General features: G+C 45.9%; 4 protein-coding genes across 8 annotated transcripts; 2 read left to right on the top strand and 2 right to left on the bottom strand.

Moving 5' to 3' along the window:
• Positions 1 to 63: 63 nt before the first annotated feature.
• On the bottom strand, positions 64 to 9,549 carry LOC105701418 (mediator of RNA polymerase II transcription subunit 12). 2 transcript variants are annotated; one of them, XM_012428159.1, is made up of 11 exons: positions 7,790 to 9,549; positions 6,335 to 7,133; positions 5,794 to 6,119; positions 5,113 to 5,644; positions 4,296 to 4,889; positions 2,431 to 4,124; positions 1,961 to 2,344; positions 1,310 to 1,787; positions 976 to 1,247; positions 737 to 889; positions 64 to 471 (listed from the first exon to the last, which is right to left on the bottom strand). In XM_012428159.1, the coding sequence occupies exons 1-11, from the start codon at positions 8,996 to 8,998 to the stop codon at positions 283 to 285; spliced, it is 6,630 nt and encodes a 2,209-aa protein (XP_012283582.1). In that variant the 5' UTR covers positions 8,999 to 9,549; the 3' UTR covers positions 64 to 282. The 2 variants fall into 2 exon arrangements, with proteins under 2 accessions (XP_012283582.1, XP_012283575.1); XM_012428152.1 differs by having other exon boundaries at positions 1,310 to 1,799; positions 7,790 to 8,998.
• Positions 9,550 to 9,742: 193 nt separating this feature from the next.
• Positions 9,743 to 11,743, top strand: LOC105702269 (E3 ubiquitin-protein ligase RNF14). The gene is made up of 4 exons (XM_012429727.1): positions 9,743 to 9,923; positions 10,065 to 11,042; positions 11,167 to 11,334; positions 11,411 to 11,743. Exons 1-4 carry the CDS (start codon positions 9,921 to 9,923, stop codon positions 11,597 to 11,599), a joined length of 1,338 nt encoding a protein of 445 aa, XP_012285150.1. The 5' UTR covers positions 9,743 to 9,920; the 3' UTR covers positions 11,600 to 11,743.
• Positions 11,612 to 13,337, bottom strand: LOC105702274 (probable low affinity copper uptake protein 2). 4 transcript variants are annotated; one of them, XM_012429738.1, is made up of 4 exons: positions 12,703 to 13,337; positions 12,362 to 12,624; positions 12,057 to 12,283; positions 11,612 to 11,988 (listed from the first exon to the last, which is right to left on the bottom strand). In XM_012429738.1, exons 2-4 carry the CDS (start codon positions 12,622 to 12,624, stop codon positions 11,888 to 11,890), a joined length of 591 nt encoding a protein of 196 aa, XP_012285161.1. In that variant the 5' UTR covers positions 12,703 to 13,337; the 3' UTR covers positions 11,612 to 11,887. The 4 variants fall into 4 exon arrangements, with proteins under 4 accessions (XP_012285161.1, XP_023289560.1, XP_012285169.1 ...); XM_023433792.1 differs by having other exon boundaries at positions 12,057 to 12,280; XM_012429746.1 differs by having other exon boundaries at positions 12,365 to 12,624.
• A 199-nt stretch (positions 13,338 to 13,536) lies between these two features.
• On the top strand, positions 13,537 to 18,684 carry LOC105701572 (tyrosine-protein kinase shark). The gene is made up of 14 exons (XM_012428425.2): positions 13,537 to 13,929; positions 14,026 to 14,163; positions 14,247 to 14,410; positions 14,511 to 14,696; positions 14,928 to 15,012; positions 15,080 to 15,238; positions 15,319 to 15,524; positions 15,616 to 15,780; positions 15,853 to 16,051; positions 16,130 to 16,377; positions 16,592 to 16,700; positions 16,772 to 16,940; positions 17,007 to 17,133; positions 17,317 to 18,684. The coding sequence occupies exons 1-14, from the start codon at positions 13,854 to 13,856 to the stop codon at positions 17,512 to 17,514; spliced, it is 2,229 nt and encodes a 742-aa protein (XP_012283848.1). The 5' UTR covers positions 13,537 to 13,853; the 3' UTR covers positions 17,515 to 18,684.
• The last annotated feature ends 1,611 nt before the right edge of the window (positions 18,685 to 20,295 follow it).

Here is a 20,295-nt window from a genome sequence, read left to right as displayed (position 1 = left end):
ATTACGTTTATAAGTTACTATCTGTACACTGGAGCTTTCATGCCGGAAGTCCATAGGAAAAAAAGGCAAGTACTGCGTTTTAAATTATCGACGCATTACAACTGCCAGCGCGGATTTCTCCTGCAAACTGATTCGTAGGAGTTTCAAGGTAATTACTGCAAATACTTCAAGGAATATCTGCCTAGAAATTAATTCAACGTAATCGCTAGAAACGCAAAATTAATACCGTCTTCTCGAATCCTCTCGATACTTTGCTACTGCGAACGTGTTAAGACTTCAACATTAATAAGGCGGAGGTTGGTGTTGATAAGAATGTTGAGGAGGTTGATTCAAGTGTCTTTGGAGATGAGCGACCAGTTGAGGTGTAGGTTGCTGTCCACCAGTAGCTCCTTGCTGCTGTTGTTGCTGTTGCTGCTGCTGCTGATGAATAGCAAGCATCTGCTGCCTCATGCGTTGTTGGTTGATCGTTTGCTGAAAATTAATAAGAGATACTGAAGTATCTACAAAAACTCTCCTTGTTGACATCCTTAATCTTAATTTTATTCCCTTCTCCTAATGAATTTAATTTCCTTAATCCTTATTAGTATTATTCCCCCTTCGCTTTAAAGTGACAAAATTAAGGTGGTCTCTTCTCAACCACGTGTCCACCTTCACGCCTATTTCAGGCACGTACATCATTAAGGGGACATGAAAGTGCCTCCCACAAAACATGAAAAAAAAAAAAAAACCGACATACCTGTTGGAATTGCTGATTCGACTGCAAGCCAACCCCAGCCGTCGACACCCCAACAGCTCCAGGTTTCCCCCCAGCTTGTCTGTAAGGTGGAGCAGGTTGATTCTGCACCGCACCACTCATTGGTCCCATAGTATTCATGGTAACATTCGGTGCCTAAAACGAAAAAAAAAAAAAAACAGTATCCCAATAGAGTCACGCCAAATAAACCTGAAATTTCTTTCAACTCCTAAAAACTCCACCTGCAAATACGGCGGCCTGGAGGCAGCAGGCTGCATCCTCTGCTGCTGCATATACTCCTGGTTCCTCTGCGCACCCATCATCTGTTGCTGATTCTGGAACATGACGTTCTGCTGCTGAGTCATCATGCCTTGCTGTTGTTGCTGCTGCTGCTGCTGCTGCTGCTGCTGTAGCATCTGCTGTTGCTGCTGCTGCTGTTGCTGCTGCTGCTGCTGCTGTTGCTGCTGAGGTATCATCTGCTGCCCGCCGTAACCGGCATAATTCTGGTTCATTCCTGAATCACCAAGAAGACATTACAGCTCCCTCGTCAGAGACAACGTGCTCTCGTCGATCTACCTTGCTGCATTCCTGCGTAAATCTGCTGTTGCTGGGTCGGGAACATGCCTTGCTGGGGCCCAATCCCCGAGGCGCCATGCTGAGCCCTGAGTTGCTGCCTGATGAACTGCTGTCGGTGCAGTCCCTGGAAGGCGCCTGGAGCAGCAACGGGAGGCGCTCCTGCTGGTTGCTGAGAACCGATGAACTGGTTCGAGGGTAACCGGAGTCTCAGCATGTTCGAAAGGGCTTGCTTCGACTGGTTGTTCATGCCTGGACGTTCGTATCTAGGTCCGCCGACCGGTGTTGGCGGTAATTGTTGACCGTAGCCATATTGCTGAGGTGGAGTGTGGCCTTGCTGGTTCGGATACCACTGTTGCTGCGATTGTTGAGGTGGCTGTTGTTGTTGCTGAGGTTGTTGCTGCGGCTGTGGAGGCTGACCGGCGAACATCCCTGCGGGCTGGGCGACCTGTTGTTGCTGGCCGTACGGCATCTGCTGCATCTGCGAGGGGTTCTATTTGGGAGAGTTTCCTTTTAGAGAATAATGAGGACCTTGAAGAGAACATGGCAAGGTTGCTCGATAAGTAAAAGGACAAATTTTCATCGCGTGTCCACCACCTTAAAAATTCATCCCACAAACTTATGCACTATGAGATAAAAATAGTGGATCAAGACCTGCATGGGCTGAGCCAAGGGCACGGTGGGGGTTGCAGCTCCTTTGTTCCTTCGTTGTCGTCTGGCCTTCATGGCCTTCCCCTTGCCGCTTCTGCTGGGGGAGTCCAAACTCATCGGGGTGTCTGCCTTCCCAGGCTCCAACCCTTCCTTCTTATCCGGCTCCAGGTCTTCCGGAGGTAACGGCGGGGGCTCCAGGTAGTGATTAGCCGGTCTCACCTGGCTGTGAGTATGATACCTCAACAGTTTATGCGCAGCATGATAGGTGAGGGGTTTGCGTTCGATCCTGACGGCTCTGAACCAGGCCCAGGACAACGGAGCAGGGTTCTTGTGACCCTCGAGGAGCTCCCAGGCGGACACCCTCTGCGAGTCGCAGACTTGAAGGCCCTATAAAAAAAAAAAAATAACAATGGATAAACGATCGCAAACAGCCGAGAGAGATGCATAAAATGCCGCTGACGGAGATGATCTACCTGCTTCTTGTCGATGCTGTCGAAGCCGGCGATCTTGTTCCCTTTGGTGTCCGTCAAACATCCGACCGGTTCGCAGGCGATTACCTCCATGGTAACTTTCGGCAAAGGAAGGAGCTGCCTGACGAACTGGATGCTGCGGTTGTTCCTGTCCCCCAGCTCCTTCTTCAACTTCTTCATCAGGTTCTGATAGTGCTTCTTGTTCTCGTCCTTCTCGGACTGGGAGTCCGAGACGAGGGTGGAGTGCACAAGGGTAGCAAGCATGTCGATGACCGTGGTGAAGAGCTCCGAGTTATCGTTCAGATCGATAACGCCATAGCTGACGAGTTGGACGAGGAGGATCGCCCAGTCGGTGGTAACGGTGGTGTTCCTCTGGATGGTGTCAAAGACGCCTCCGACGAGGCTGAAGCGCAGCTGCAACGCGTCCTGCAGAACCTCCCTTGCCTTGGGGTCCTCGGCGGCGACGTTCCTCTCCTCTTTGCTGGTGTTCAGGAACTGGGAGAGCTGAGAGTGAAGAGAAGTCAGGAGACCCTCTCTCTGGTCGTCCTGGCCCTTCAGGCAGGTTAGAACCAACGAGAGGAAGGGCTGGTGGTTGAAGAGCGAGGGCGACTTGGCGCGACTTCGCTCTCTGCTCGCGGCAGCTTTGGACCAGTTCCCGGACTCCAAGACCTGGCCGGCCACCTTGAGGACGCGACCCTGAACCGCACTAGGTAGCTTAGAAACCAGAGGAGCCACCAGCCAGATGGACCCGGTCCTCCGTTCCGGCTTCGCCGAGGAGGCGTTCAGCTGGAAGACGTCGATCGCCGCCTTGGCCACCGTGTCCAACCACTGGGTGAGTTCGGCCGAGTTCGGAGGGAACTGCTTGTACATCAGCTGCAGGTCCAGCCAGGACATCCTGAGGCTCCACTGTTCAAGGTTCTCCAGGATCTCGGCGATGTGGCTCCTCTGGTCAAGGAAGACGTCGGCCGAGGCCTCCGGGTAGCAGATCATGTGCAGCAGCCTCTGGGCCTGTCTAGGGGTCAGCATGTTGTCCAGGAGAAGGTCCGGATGGCAGAGCTCTTCAGGGTTCTGCAGACACCTCTCGAGGACCCACTCCTGGCCGCAGATCTGGCGTAGCACGTGCTGGGCAAAGTCCGAGAGGCCCTTGACGGCCTCCGTGGACGCAGCCGCGGATCCTGCCCCGGCTCCCGGCATGGACATGCCGGGACCCAGCTCGTCGCCGCCCCCCAGGATGTCGCTGGTCCCCAGGATGTGGCTGATCGACAGTTCCCCGGTTCCTCCCACGCTCCCGGGTCCTGCAGATTTACCTGGGTGGGATAGAGGCGTGTCCGACTTCTTCGTGGGTTGTTTCCCGGCGGTGGCGTCCCCGACCACGAGGATGGCCTTGAGAACTGCCAGGACGGGCCCTACTCGGATGTTGTCGTGTGCTGCGGCTAGCAAGTGCCGGTCGCAGCTCAACTTGATGCCGTATCCTCTCTGGTTCCCGGTTGGCAGAGGATGTGGACTCGTGCCTACCGAGTAGAGACCTGGCTGAGGACATTCCACCGTCTTGAAGAGGCGCAACAGCAGGTGGCAGGTTAATCGTCCCCCAGCCTCCGCTTCCGTGTCGGCGTCGCCCCGCCCCTCGTTGCACGCCTTCACCAGGGAAGGCAAGGCCACGTGGACGACGAAGTCCTCCAGGGAGAAACAATGGCGAGCTACGGATAAAATTAGAACGTGATGTCGATACTTAATTAAGATGTGTGGTCGTCACGCGTGTTGGATGAGACTTGTCTTTCTTCCATTTCCCAACATGCGAGCTTACACAGCCGTGACATTAGACTTTTCGCATTGAAATGAAGAATGAACGGGAAGGAACGACTCTTTACCGATCAAGATTGAAGTGAAGACGGCGAGGGAGTTGTGGATGCTGAGATCTTGGACGTCGACCTGGTTGAGGACGTCGATGTAGAAAGCGGAGCTGTTGGAGGAGCAGCAGAGTGCCATCAGGACGCCGAGCCATTCGGCGCTGAGGGCGTTGCAGCAGGCGGTCAGCTCGGCACACGTAATGGCGAAATCGTTGAGCTTGTCGTTATCGATCTCGCTGCAAACTGCAACGATCGCGTTGCAGACAAAACTATAACGATTAGCCGGAGTCTCGTTGAGTTGCCTGGCCCATTGGGGCTCGATTTTGCCTCCTCTCCTGGGACTGTTGAAGACGTCGACCATGAACTGCGAATTGTAGACGTGGTTCGAGGGTGCGGGCTGAAGGGCGCTGTAAAGCGCCGTGCGGATCTTCGGATACGCGTTGCTGAAGGCCTCCACCCCGTGGGATTTGGTTTTCAAGAGCGAGCAACTGGAGTAAAGGTCGTAGAGATGGGCCAGGACGCATCTCTCGGCCGAGCTGCAGTCGCTGGGGTTGGAGACGTGCTTGACGACCTTGCAGAGGAGGTCGAAGACCGCCGTCGTCTGCTCGGGAGACACTGAGAAAGAGAGATCGAAGGTTGAAGATGGCTATCTGAGGGGTCTCGTTTATAAAGCATTTTCTCCAATCTCGGTGTACCGAACACCTGGTGAAATTCCAAACGATTCGGTACACCCACTTCGGAGAAGAGTTTCACAAATGAGACCTTTTGCGACGCCACTTTCGTATCACTTTAGTCCGGATATTCCACTTCTAGGGACTGGACGAGAGTGATGACTTACATAGCAAGCAACAGTGGTATCTCCTCAGCACCCCGACGACGTAGAGGCTCAAGCTCGTGGTGTAGCTCCTGACTAGTTGGCTGTTCCTCGCGGCCAGCTGGGCCTCGACCTCGGGCAGCTCCTTCAGTATCTGTATACAAACGTCGATCAATCCGTAGATATTAAGCGCGAGCTCGGTCAGGTCGAACAGGAAGGCCACGTGCTCCTGCACTGGCAGATAGGAAGAGCCAGCCAGGGCGAAGGCGTTCAGCATCTCGACGACCTGGGTGGCGCACTGCCAGGTGACAACGTGCTGATCGAAGTAGCTCAGGTTTTGGAATTTCTGCGTCACTGCCTCGAAGCTGAACTCGCTACGCGAGTGCTTCTTCACCTTCCCTCCCTCGGCCACGTCGATGCTGAACTTCTTCCCGAAGAGCTTGCAGATCTCCTTCGTCATCTTCTTCACGACATGGCGAGCTTCGTCGCGAACACGGCCCACCCCATAGAGCAAAACGTGTCGCTGGTTGCAGTCGTGCTGGCTGCACGTTTCATCCTGAAGAAAGAATAAAAATGAACAAAATCGATCGACTTTAATCAACTAATTTTTATTTATCTGATTTATTCTATTTAAATGATTAACATATTGGGAAAAAAAAATCGAGATTTTAAGTGTGATTTTAACAAAACTAAGTCTAAGCATACCTGAGGAAGAGGAAAGTGCGTCGTATACAACAAATGTCTGCTAGGACTGGAGGATTTGTTGTCAACCCCATCGTGAGTACTGTGAGGGTTCGCCAGGGTGTCATCCTTGGGGCTATCCGGAGCGTCCATGCTATTCTGCTGATCCTCCTTGATATGCTGCAACAGCTTGTCCAGGTCATCGTCAATCTTGCTGTCGTCATAGTCCATCGTCCTCGTATGGTCGGGAACCTCCAGCTTCGCCGGCTTCAGGTCTATCCCCTGGAAGAGACTGTCTTCGTCGAGGGGCTCGCGGTTACTCGGTGTGCTCGGTTTACTCGCAGCAGGGCCTAAAAAACAAATTACTACATAATTTCATGTCAATTCATAGTTCATTTCATCAGTTTCATCGGAAAGCATCAACAATTTTCCCAATCGATAAACAAATATTATCAATAACCTGGTGAACATATTATCAACTAAAGCTATTTTTCAATAAAGTTATAAAATGACTAAGAATCGCGTGTCTTTTAGACAGGATTTTTTAATAATTTATAACATTTACCTTGAACAAGATCGCCCCTGGATATCAGGGTGCACATGTAGGCGTCATGGGAGAAGACATCGTGCCGAATCAACTCCGAGAAGAGGTGCACCAGGTTGGTGAACTGCACCCTGGACTGCGCAGAATTGCTGTCGAGGACCGGTGCGTCGAAGTCGAGGAACTTCATAAGCAGAGGCTGGAAAATAGGCAGACCTGGGGGTGTGCCGTTGCTGCAGACGCTGTCCTTGTCGTCGTTGTCGTTTGTCTCGCCGGTGGCCTCGGCTTGCCTCTTTTCCAGGAGTTTTGCTACTGCCATCGCCCTGTGCTCGCCCCATCTTTCGGCACTGACAGCCCATTCGCAGAGTATTTCTATAACTGCGGAGTCCTGTCGAGGGTCGTACTCCGTCTTGGAGTCGCGTTCACCGGAGCTCGACGTCGCCGTTGCCGCCTCCTTCGGGGCAGCTACAAAGATCTTTGCATAAAGAGTGTCCAGCGAGTTGGTGGCGTCGGTTCTGTCGAAGCTGTGTCGATCCAGAGCATCGAGAGCTGCCAGCACTTTAGTGGTGGTCATGCCAGCACTGCTTTGCTGCCACTTGTCGCAGGACCACCTGCTCTCCGCAGCCTGAGACCTTGCTCGAATGCTTTCCTGGGCGATCCTTAGCTGCCTCAAGGTTGCGTCCGTCGCACCACTGGGAGGTGTTGGCAGAGCTGTTGGAGGACAAGGAAGATAGTCCAGTGGGGAGCCATTCAGAACGGAAGGTGCCTTGCCCTCTCCGACACTGTTCCACACCAGGGCTGTTGGACATTCCAACGCTATCACCTATAATGAGTCATTGATGAAGATCTACTAGGTTAGGTCAGGTTAGCTGTCACGGTTTTGTTTCTGATTTGACGCGTTGTCCTCAAATAAAATTGAATAAAATTGTTATTCACGCAAAGAGAAAATATGGAGCACAGACTTTGCTTCTTTGACATCTACGTTTCGATAAGAATAATTTTGTTTTATGTATTAATTTCAATTTTTTTCCCATTGCATCAATGGTTGCAGCTTGTGGAGAACACTATCGATCTTTAAAGCTCTCATCTCCCTCAGGGTACTTTTTAAACCACAATTGCACTGTGTGTTTGTTAGCGGTTCCTGGGTCAAAGGCATCGTTGACATTGTGAGTCACGGCTCACCGTTTGAACTCGTACGAGAGAATCCCATGAATTTGCTTCTTTCCCATTTTTAATTAAATGGTCTAAATAAAAAAGAAATTAATATTTAAAACATAATTGCTGTTACCAAATGTAGAGCTTAGTCTGCACTTTAAGGTTATACATTATATGGATGTAATGAAAAAGCAATTTCATTTGAAAACAAAGCGTCCAATCTTAAACGTGAAAAATTGCAATAACTTCTTGGGCGATTTAATATCATGCAGAGGTTTGGACTATAGAGTTGTATCTTTGGTTGTATAATACAGTTAAACTTGCCTGAATTATCGTTGAGAGGGGATAAATGACGTCCCTGTGGTGCGGACAATTGAGGTAGTCATTGAAGACGGCCGTTAAAGGGTTGGGTATCGAACGATCAACTGGACCATCTTTTCCTTGGCCGTTGCCTTCAATCTTCACCGGTGGCCCAAGGATTGTAGGACTTTGTGGATTGCTGGACGCGTCAATATTGTTGCACATATGAGCTATCTTTCGACAGCACAGGTATGCCAATCTCCTGGCCAGTAGCTCGGACTTAACAAACTCCTCCAGGTATTGGAGAGCTAGTGGCAGTAGAAGTTTCAATATACCATCCTCGGAAGGAGTGGAACGTATTTTATCTAATAACTCTAAGATCCATTGTAACAACTCCTGCCTGTCCAACAGGCCCTCTTCGAACATGTACTTAGCTAATTGAACGCAATAGTGCCACTGTTTCAACGCTAGTTTATGGTCCTCGTTCATGACGGATCCTGACAACACGGCATTGGGAGGATTTGGAATCGTAGTTTGACTGTTAGGTGTACTCGCGCAGCCATTGCTTGTCAGGGGAATCACATTCACAGTGCCGTTTGTGGCATTCAACGATACACTGCCTAAATGATAATACTCTTGCAATTTGGATAACTGATCTTTCAGGAATTTAATAAGTGTTCCAGTCCATTCCGTAGTGGGATCTGGTAACTGCCTCTTTTTAATTTTTATCTCGGACACTGCAACCGTAAAAGCAGAACTTAGTTTAATAAACCATGCCGCCCTTAACATTGGCACTTGGTATTCACAGAGCATCATAAAGAGTTCCTCCTTCTTATTAAAATTTGGAGCCTTCTTAGCAAGAGCAATCAATGGCTTACAGCCCGAAAGGTCTTTGAACCAAGCCTCTATTCCATTTTTGGTCCTAGCTGTAACGGGCCAGAAGTTGTCCTTTGGATTAATCTGCTGTCTCTTTCGACCAGTGTCCGGCATGGTTGCGAACTCTTCCTTTTTGGCAAGAATTGCATTAAAATAAGCCCCGACCTTAGCCGCAGTAACATTGCAATGCCTCGCAGTACCAAATTCATCGGAGAGCTGGGGCATGGTGGCAAAGCCATGCTTGACGTTAATCGAGGTCAGCTCGTCTTCTTTCTGCTTCGGTTCCTGAGGATAGACATCCGGAGGACCGATTCTAGGCCTCTTCAGTGGCCTCTTCTCATACAATATTCCCATCATGATACGAGCTGGCAGTTCAACTCGAAGGGCCTCGAGACTCACCGACGACTCGGAAGATTCTTGCTAAAATTATTTCTAACGTACGACCGTGATTACCGCGAGCGGTATACACTGGTACGACCTCTTGTCACGACCCCTTTAAAAGCATCTCGATCATTAGTTCGAGCAAAACTGGAAGGAACGATCATTCGGCAAAGTACACTGGACACGACGTTAGACACGAATAAGTAGTGGAAGAAGTGCCGAAATTACCGATTGCGCCTGCACCTATGCTGTCCTTAGTTTCAGGGATATCGAGCTTTTCCAAGACGACATTGCGACGAGCATACGGCGAGCGTACGCGCATCTTTAATCGAAGAACGGACCAAGAATTTTCAGAGCCTCCATCGTAACCAATCAATTAGTTATACACCTGACGCTGCCTCGCGTGTGCTCACTCTCTCCTGCACTCCCCCGCTCGCTCCTGCTCTCTTGCACTCTCCTACGCTCGCCCAACTTTCTGCCTCAACTTGGACTTGACGACTTGTTTGACTGCGTTTGACACTCTGCCATTCTGCGTCCCTCTGCGTCTTGACACGGTTTGCTGTTCTCCGTCATGTTTACCAACTTACAGGTTACGTTCGAGACTCGTGTGACGTCACGTCGCGCTCTCGGATTGGTCGATTCCAATGGATCCTTCGCTGTGATTGGCTCTCGTGGTGGCGCCGTTGGTCACCTTGTTTGAAATATCGCATGATGTTGAATACGGTTATTCACTGCATTAGTCTAATGTTTCATTTAAATGTCGGCGATTTAAAAACTTATAAACAAAGACCGACCAGTTAGTCGTAATTAGTCGTAATTTAGAGGTTGAGCACGTACTCAAAAGAGTCCTTGACAAGTTTTTGCAGAACGTGAGCTTTGCTTGAAGACGTCTGGAAAAATGGTAATTTAAAATCTGTTCTTTCAGCAGATACGCGGTCTAGGTGATAAGGAATCGATATATTCGACCCGGCTAAAGTTGCGTTTGTCGTTTCGTTAGATTATATCGTCATGTATTCTAAAAATTCATATACTTCACTCAAAGTTCACAGATCAGGAGAGACAGGAAGACGAGATCACTGCAATCTCAAACATTTGTGCTCCGCATGAGTTTTCATATCAGAGAGGCATAAACTTTCGTTGTGTCTTGACCACTGCACCTGAACTTATAGAGGGTAGCATTAATGTTCGCTATATGGTTTACGATGGAGGATATCGGAGCAAGCCACTTTATCGAAAGTTTCAAGTAAAATATTTACCTCCTATTAAGTTGTTTGTTGAACTGCCTGCGATGTATCCCTCGCAGAAACCACCACGTTTTCAATTGTCGATTACATGGCTTCCGCCTTGGGAGACTTCATTGGTTTGTCTCAGGCTGGATGAACTGTGGCAAGAGAACGAAGGAAACGAGATTTTATTTTTGTGGCTGGAATTCCTGAAAAATGATTCCCTGAAATATCTGAACATACACGATTGTCTGGATGTTTCGTTCTTATTTTCTGCTTACAAAGAGCCTTATGACATTGCCATGTTAACAATTTTAGATATGAGTGACAGCAGGGCTGTCAATTTTGCAATATTTCTGAATCCTCGGGAATACTTGACAGAGTACTCGAAGAAGCAATATAAAGATGAATTTAACAATAACATTTTTGTTTGTGGCATTTGCTTTGACGATGAGTCAGGGAAAAAGTGCATTGGATTCCAAGATTGCTATCATGTATATTGTAGAAATTGTCTACAATCTTATGTTTCGGTCAAAATTGAGGAAGCAAACGTTAAGAATATTTTATGCCCCGAGCCTGACTGTAAATCCGAGATTAGTCCAAATCTCGTAAAGGATCTATGTCCACAATTATTTGAGAAGTACGAAAAGTTATTATTAGATATTACTTTAGGTAATATGAGTGATATAGTATTTTGCCCCCGACTTCTTTGTCAGAAACCTGTCACTATCGAAGAGGGACGAGATTCAGCTATTTGTGCATATTGTGATTACTGCTTCTGCATATATTGCCGTAAAGTACGCATTTCTAAATTGTATATCCAGTATATCTTAATGACGTTATTTTGTTTTTATAGATGTAAGCACTATGAAAAAGTGGCTCGTGTAGCATTTTAAATAATTGTTTTAATTTAAATGATAGGTATATCACGGTATCATGCCTTGTAGTATGAGCGATGAAGCTAAGGTCTCTTTGATTGAAAACTATTTAAAAGCAAGTTCTGAAGAGAAGAAAGTTCTGGAAAAAAAGCACGGAAGAAAACAGTTGCAAATCGTAGTAGAAAACCATTTATCGCGGGAATATATCAAAGTGAGATCAATTCACTATGTTTGGGTCAAGCATAAGCTTTCCTATTACAATGCATTATGTTCATTTTTTGTTTCAGAAAGAAACGAAACCTTGTCCAAGTTGCCATACGCCGATAGTAAAAAGTATGGGCTGTAATAAGATGAAATGTATTCATTGTAATGTTTCTTTCTGTTGGCTATGTGGAAAGGAAATTACTGCCATTAACCCGTACTCCCATTTCTGGGGAAACAATGGAGGTTGCTACAAACGTTTGTTTGAGACTTAGATTAAGAGACTATTTGCAAAAGAATATTTTAATTCCTGTTTGTACAAAGAATCAAGAATTCTTCTATACACACGTTGTGATATCATAAATCTAATCCTTATAATTAATTCATTGAATAAACGTTTTTTTATAAATTTATAAAAACAGCGTATATACAAAAATATCCTCCGAGTACATGTAATATGTAAATGTAAAAATTATTTCTTTATACATTTAAGTCTCATCTTAAAAAAGTTGTAATCAGATTGGTTTAACCAATATGAGTTAAGTTTAGAATTAAAACATTATTCAAGTCTGCGTAGCATGAATGTCTGCAACAACTTCTGTTGCTATTTGCTCTGCTACAAATGATACTGTAGATTGTCGCCTTTCTGAATTAACAATAGCATCTGAAATGTAAGGGAATTACTCAATGTCGTACTTGCCGTCATTTATAAGACGTTATAAATATTACCACCTGCACATTCCACTTCACATTGTACTGATTTTTGTTGAGGAAATTGTTTTATGCTGAAACTCATAAGAGCAGGGCTAAATATCCAATAACCGATAGCTGCTCCGCATACCAAGGCAATAGTTATGTATCCATTATACGTCATGGCAGCCATCATAATTATATAGCCCATCAAAGTGTGAAAGGACCAGTGAAATACTTCTAAAAGCCATCTGCTCCAATATGAACTGCTGAGAAATTGATTTCATTTGCATATTAAATTAATACACAATTCTTGCAAACCTATGTTAAAATTAAAAAGATGCTACCACTGTACGAAGAAAGATGCGTTAAAGGATCTTGATGATATTCTGGATATTAATGTTGAATTTTCAGTAGATGGCGAAGTCTTGGCTAAAGAATCGAGTGTCATTTGTCGCAGTTTGTATTGCAGCACCTTCGTACCCTCGTAAAGTACAGCTAAGGCAGCTATGCCGAAGCATGTAGCTATCATGCCCCAAGTTGTCGTAACAACATATCCTGGGAATAAAAATACTCCCAGGTCTTTCCCGAACCAATACCACATATGCATCTGAAAAAAGAATGACTAAACTATTATAAATTCAACGAACGTACTTATTTTTAAACTATGTAAAATGCATCTTCGAACCTCTACTACGTAGTGGGAGAAAATTACAACTTGAAAAGTCTTGTTTCTCAAAGATGTATATACGAGTCAATGGTAACAGAATCTAATTGCAGTCATTCTCGTATCAAGAATCTCGATCGAGATAACGCTTGGACATGTGTACAAATAATGCCAGGCTCATTTTGGTAACATTGGCAAGCATACCAGAGAGTATGTTCGAAAACATTACGCCTGGTGCACAAAAAACGTACAAAATATTTATTTAATCACTTGAGTATGCACTTTTTCCATCACATTGTCCATCTACGTTAACACTTTTTCAAGATCAACTTGAACACGTGTTTCTGAAAATTGCTCTGTTCCAATAGTTTAACATGATTCACTGTAACCGTTCCTTTCTCTAATTTTTTATCAGATTTACGAGTGAATGTACAGCCAACTAATTGACCAGTAAAGCATGGATTGCAGCGAATACATAGCGCAAACTTCCCACTGATTTAATAGCGCTCTACACACCCGTGATCCAGTTTCTCTAGATATTACGAAAATGTAGTTCCATTTACATACAATCTTTCTGGAAGAAACAATCAAATGCTTATCGATTAACCTAACCTAAAAAGCCAGTGAATTATTTAACTTGAACATTTTTTTATATTAAACAATCGAGCGATGACCGTCGATCGTAAAGGTCGTTCCATAGTATAATTTACAGGAGTGTCGCCATTGGTTGGCTTCAACGGAATGTCCGCCATGTTTGAATCGTTGACCAATCACGTGATCGCAAATTGAGCGCGTCCAATCACGTTTGCGCGTCAAACGAATGTATGTGAATCTACATTTACTCGGCGAGGTTAAACCGCCTTTAACCGACGTGAACTGTGCCATCTCCGTCTTTCTATTAATTGATATTTAAATTGTTAGGCCCTTGGGGGTCTGCTTTTATCATTTATTGTTCGACGCTTTTTATGGTGCCGTTATGTATGTAAAGATAATACGAGTCGGTGACAATTGAAGAGGTGACGGCAGCTTTCTAAAGAACGGGCAATGCGAGTTCTGTTAACGTGCCAGTGTCGTATCTGGTTCTCTATGCTCTGACATTTGGTGAACGAAATGAAAATTAATTCCTCGCATTGTTGCTCGCACAAGAAGTAAAGCGATCGGTGCACTCAGTTATGAGTTCGGAGGATGATATCTGCTGGTATCATGGGAAGCTGTCAAGGGATGCTGCGGAAAAATTACTCCAAAAAGGTAGAAATTTGCTTCATTGGTGTACTATCGAACAAAGATGTACAAGGTTAATTCTTACCGATTGGCGTGAATAAATAGCTGAAGGTGTAATTACAGAGAGCAAAGAAGATGGGACTTTCCTTGTCCGAGAAAGCAGCACATCTTCCGGAGATTTTGTATTATCGGTTTCGCACGAAGGAGAAGTTGTCCACTATCAAATAAGAAAACATGGAGAGGATGCTTTCTTCTCGATAGGTTAGGCCTTGCTTTGTTACGGCTATGTTAATAACTCAATTGACACGGTGGTATTAAGCATTTGAATTTAAAAATTTTAATAGATGACGAGACAACGATACACGGCTTGGATACGCTTATTGAATATTATCAGGAAGGAAATCATGGCTTAGAGACTAAATTACGAACACCGTGCAAGGGTGGTCCACCACCTCATGATACCAGAAGACATGGTCGGACAAATTTACTGCATAGAGCAACGATTCAGGTAATAGTCCAACTTTTGTAACAGCATGGTTTTTTAGGATCACTCAAATATGATTTTAGAAACAGGTTCAAAGTTTCTCATTGATCGTTACAAATTTTAGAGGAATTATACGATTGTTTCGGAATTACTGAAATGTGGCTATAGAAGTCTAGAGGCCAAGAATCAACTGGGACAGACAGCGGTGCATTTAGCAGCAAAGGATGGAGCAGACGAAATTCTTAAGAAACTTATTCAGAACAAAGCCAGCGTTAACTGTCGAGATTCCGCTGGCTATACTCCATTACATGTAAGTACTTGTTAAACAAAATTGCAAAAAAAAAATACGACAAGCAGTATGTCCTTTGCTCCGGTATGACTGTTACAATGAATATCTTTGAAGCTGCTTTTGGGAGGTGTCTATATCGCGGGATCCAGGTAAAGCGAATAATTCTGTCTTAAGTGACACATGCTGTTAGATGAGTATAAATAAAGAACATCATACGTGTTCACTTTTACAAAAGAAAATTATCATTTTTAGTACGCGTGCCAAAGTAATTTACCCAGTACGGTGAGGATATTAATCTCGGGTGGTGCCAACGTGCAAGCCCGGCATACAGAAACAGGCAAGTAATGAAAAGAGAAGTCTAATGTAATAAATTAAATAATTGAACGAGTATTTTCTTGTTTCAGGCATGGTTCCTTTGCATGAAGCAGCCACCAGAGGCCAGAAAGAGGTTATTCAAGCCCTGCTGTCAGTAGATGCACCAGTGAATCCTCGAACACTAGCCGATGACGTCCCTGCAGATCTTGCTAGACGAAACGGTCACCAAGAATGTGCCAAATTGTTAGGTAAAACTACACATTCCCACCACTAACCCGTCAGTTTCAAAATCATTAAGTTCAAGAGAGTATTAATCTAATACTTTCAGCCAATTACCAAGGACCAGTTCCGAAAGAAAAGCGCAGTGACTGGTACCATGGAACACTAGACCGAGGAGAGGCTGTTACCCTTTTGCACAAAAATGGAGACATGGACGGTTCCTTCTTGGTCCGTTTCAGCGACAGGCATGCTGGTAGCTATGTACTCACAGTCATGTACCACAGACAAGCATTCCACTTTCAAATACAAAAAAAGGTCAGACACTCTTGAGACGTAACATTCTCTAGTCAAGATGAATATACACATCGGTGGTCCATTTAGCAATAACTAAATTTGATCAGCGCAGGGGGAATTCCTATACATTGACAACGGTCCCTATCTCCCGTCTCTGGAGCACATCGTAGAGCACTATCGATGTATGCCCGATGGTCTCCCTGGTCCATTGCTCCATCCGATAGCTCCAGGGCCAAGACCACCAGTTCCTGAAATGCCATCGTCAATATTCAACGGGGTAAAAATTCTACCTATACCTTGGAACGTTGGAATCCAGGAGAAATTTACAAGATCCGATCTTCCCTTGCAGAACACCCTGACGAAGAGGAAACCTCTCCCCCAGAAGAGCACATCGGTGGAGCAGCAACTGGACGCCTTGCCACCCATTCAATTCGAGACGAACATTTTTCGAGCCAACGACTTCTGCGATTTACCGCACAACAGAACAGTGGATTCGCGAAGACCTTCCGACGCGGAGTCGAGAGTCGTCGGCGATTACATCAGACAAGGTTACCGAGTTGCGCAACGTGTCACGTCTGACCCGGGTGAAATAAAGGGGCCAAAATGAAGGCGCGATGATTTTTCAGAATTCATTCCCGGGGAGAATTTAATCCTTGGCGAGGTCCTCGGCGAAGGAGAGTTCGGTGCAGTGTACGAAGGAGTTTATGACGCGCCTACGGGTATCCAAGAGCCCGTCGCCATTAAGACATTACGCGAATCTCATACTACGGCGACTCGAGAGGAGTTCCTGAGAGAAGCTCGACTCATGATGACTCTCAATCACCATTGTATCGTGAAGCTGATAGGGTTTTCCGAAGGCCCACCTTTGTTAATGGTAATGTCTACGAAGGTGATCGTGATTATACGTGATTATGGAGGCTATAAGGAAGATCCTGACAACCACGAAATGTCAATTGTTTATATATATTTTTTAAATTTTGTATGAAAGTAAAAAAATTCATGGGTGTCAGGTCCATTCTTATAGCCCCCATACTCACTTATGTATATGACACTTTCATAACACCTTAATCCATGTCATAAAATTCAAGGTCCAGGAGTTGGTTCCTCTGGGCTCGATGTTGGCTTACCTCCACGAGTTCCCCGACAGGGTCAGCATCAACTACGAGCTCAAGATCTGGGCCTCGCAGATAGCTTGCGGTTCGTAACGACGTTAACATTAATTCCGCTCCTAACATTGTTAATATACCCTCCGTACCCGAACCCTACAGGCATGAAATACCTGGAGGAGCTGAGACTGGTACACAGGGACCTGGCGGCCCGGAACATTTTATTGGCGTCCAGACACCAAGCAAAGATCAGCGATTTTGGTCTGTCCCGAACATTCGGGTCCAACGATTACTACAGGGCCACTCAGGGTGGAAAATGGCCCATCAAATGGTACATCCTATAAGTTGAATCACGATTCATTTATGACGCTAAGAGTCATTTGGCATTTTCTTCCAGGTACGCCCCGGAGTCCTACAATTTCGGGACATTTTCCCACGCCAGCGACGTGTGGAGTTTTGGAGTCACGCTGTGGGAAATGTTCTCTTACGGACAGCAACCGTACGGCGATCGACGCGGGGTCGATGTGAGTCTTCATTTCTCTCTTTTTCCTTTTTTTTTTTAATATTAAAACGGAATTTCCTAAAAGACCGTCCGCTGTCATTCGACCCCTGGTAACATGGTTACCAGATGGCGGCAGGTAATAGACTTAGCAGGTAAACCCGTTAAGAGAGAGCAAAATAAAAACCTGCCTTCCCCCTCGTAACAGGTCATACAGCTGGTGGAAAAGGGCGAGCGCCTGGAGAAGCCGGAGAAATGCCCCGAGCATGTGTATCTCGTGATGCGAAGCTGCTGGTCCTATCTTCCGACCGACCGGCCGACCTTCAAGGACCTGCTGGAGATCTTCAGCAGCGACCCCGAGTACGCGAACATCAAGGAACTCGTTACGGCGGTCGACATCAGCTGATACATCAGCTTAAACGAACGCCTTCCCATTTTAAGGCCTCGTTTGTGAAACTTTAACTGGGTACCGAATCGTTTGAAATCTTCCCGCGTGAACACGCGGCGCTACTGTCGTTCTTAATCCCTATTTTACATTCATGAACCCTTGAATTTTCCATTTAAAAAAAAAAATACATAATGAAATTTCATGGGCGTCAGGACCTTCATTAAGGCCTCCGCGTTCACGAGGCAAATCTTGGAAATATTCGGCACGGTCAATCCTAAGAAATTCATTTTTTTTATTTTAAATAAATTTGTAAACATTTTCATGGGTCGTCGGACCTTCCTTAGGGCTTCCACGTTCACGTGGCAAGATTTCAAGCGATTCGGTGAATCCAGATGAGGGAAAAGTTTCAAAAATCGATGGACCTGTCTCGCTTTCATGTCGCCTTAATGCGACTTACGATCTGTCGGGACCATTATCCGCGTTCTTCGGGGTAGATTTTCTCGCGCGTGCCGTATATTAATTTCTTCCGAGCGACCGTATCGCTGACGGGGGACAAAGGCGTACGCGAACAATGGAGGAGTCGCGGCATTTAGCATATTTAGCATATTCAGCGTATCGGCGCCCCTTAATCGGGGGCATATCGAGCACGGTACATTTTATTAACGTGACGGAGTTTTGTTATTGCGCAAACGGCCGCGCGCATTCCACCGTCGCGTTACAGCACGTTGTAGTAAGACGAGGACGACACGACACGTATCGTGCCGAGATAAGCAACGTTGCGTATCAAAGTACCCGGGTCTACCGCGTGCCATTTTTTTTTTTAAGGTGTATATATACATAGAATTAAACACCGTGTACCATACATATATGTAATTAAAAGCCTCGGGGCGTGGGAACTTCCAAAGCCATGCGAGACGCTCTCTTGTAAATACTTGCCGTCGAGGACGAAGCGAAATAAAAGGGGGAAAAAAAAAAGAATAGAAATAAAGAAAAGGGACCACCGAGCGCCATGACATGCAACACAAATCTACTGCCATTCAAGTTCTCTCTCTCTTTATTTCTATCTGTAGTCGAGTTCCCTTAACGACGAAGACCGCTGCCTCTCCGAGTTTACGAGGACCTCGCTTTGCGACGAGTGCGTGTATGTACATATACAGGATGTGGATTTAAAAAAAAAAAAAAAGACAAATAAACAAACCACACGCATCTCACGGTAGGGTCTAGATCGAGGGACTCGAAAGAGGGCCCGTGTGGATTTATGCAGCTCTCGTTTTCGGGAAATCTCTCGAGGCTGACCAGCCGACGAAGAGGATCTTTGAGCCCCTCGAAGGTCTCTAAAACGAGCAGGGTGTACATTTCGTTAACGAGAATCGCTTCGATTCGACGCAGGGCGAGCGAGATGATAATACGAGGCGGCTCTAATTATCCCAGATATCTTAAAAGCAATTTAAAAGCTCCATTTCATTCCTCCGACAACGAAGGCTGCTCAAAGCCAGCCGTAACGGTATTTTCGTTGTACAACAATTTCTCTTCTACAGAAGATTAGTAATGTCGACTCATGTGGGTCTCACGAGAGAAAATAAAAAGAAAGATTCCAATCGACTGGCTAAAAGCCACTACGGAACAGTACTGTTGAACTTCGCAGGGCATATTTAAAGTATACGATGAGACTTTTGTCGAAGGCATATCTTACGACAGAAAAATGAAAGCCACCGCTGTCATTAATATTCCAATCGTACAACAATTTCTGCTCTTCGAAGTTCATCGATACTGAACCATCGCAGGGCATATTTAAGGTATCCGATGAAATGTCTGTCGCAAGCACTGAACAGTAGTCGAAGACCATCGACTGAAGTATTTCCATCGTAAGACAATTTCTATTGTACAGAAGTTCAGCAATGCTTATAGGACCATTGATGGGCATCTTTCGCATGTACAGAGACATTATTTTTTTCTCGCGAGCACACCTGTCGTACAATAATTGTAGGTCGAATGAAATAGGGCCTTAAGAGAGACCCGCCTCCTCAACGGCGAGGAAATGCTTGCGAAAGAAGCCGCGCATTCCAAAGGAATGCCTCGAATTCCGCGCGGCGACGCTCGACAATCTCTTTCTCGCCCGCCCCGACGACGTGTTACGCAAGGGGACGACGTCGACATTACCCAGGGGACATGCACGAACATTGCCAAGCCTTCTTTAACACTGGACCCTCCCGATAAAAGCCGAAGAGGATGATGCCGACATCGCCGCGACGACTCGCTCGGAGCTGGACGCGCGTACAAAAACTCGGTGATACATATATACGTAACGTTTACCTAGACTTAAGGCTTACGATATACATTAAACGCTCGTTATGTACAGACTATATATACAGGGAGATGCGGGGCGGGAGAGCAGAGTCGACGCACTCTCGTTAAGACCTTCAAGTATACCTCAGCGTAACATTAGTCGTAAGCATGGCGGTAAGACCTGTCAATAAAAAAAAAAAAAATAATAATAAAAAAATATATATATAGAAAGAAGAAAAATCGCCAAGTTGGGACGAAACACAGATTCTCCAGAATTCTTTAAAACTGATATTTAACGTTAACGGTTACCGCAATGCGAGGTGGATAAGGAGGCTTAAGACTCTCCATAGATATTTTTCATGATTACCGTTACGCTTACGGTTATCGCTATCACAAGGTGTCTATAAAAAAAAAAAAAGAAAGTCTTAACGCGAGGGTCCGCGATACCGCTCCACCATGACACCTTACGAAACTTGCGCCAAGGACCCCGCGAGTCCCGACGAGACGCGGCGT

This window comes from Orussus abietinus, unplaced genomic scaffold, assembly GCF_000612105.2.
Source record: "Orussus abietinus isolate OABI.00-Male unplaced genomic scaffold, Oabi_2.0 scaffold29, whole genome shotgun sequence".
In the NCBI taxonomy this organism is placed as follows: domain Eukaryota; kingdom Metazoa; phylum Arthropoda; class Insecta; order Hymenoptera; family Orussidae; genus Orussus; species Orussus abietinus.
The sequence above is the reverse complement of the archived record's forward strand: the minus strand, read 5'-3'. Positions and strand labels throughout refer to the sequence as shown.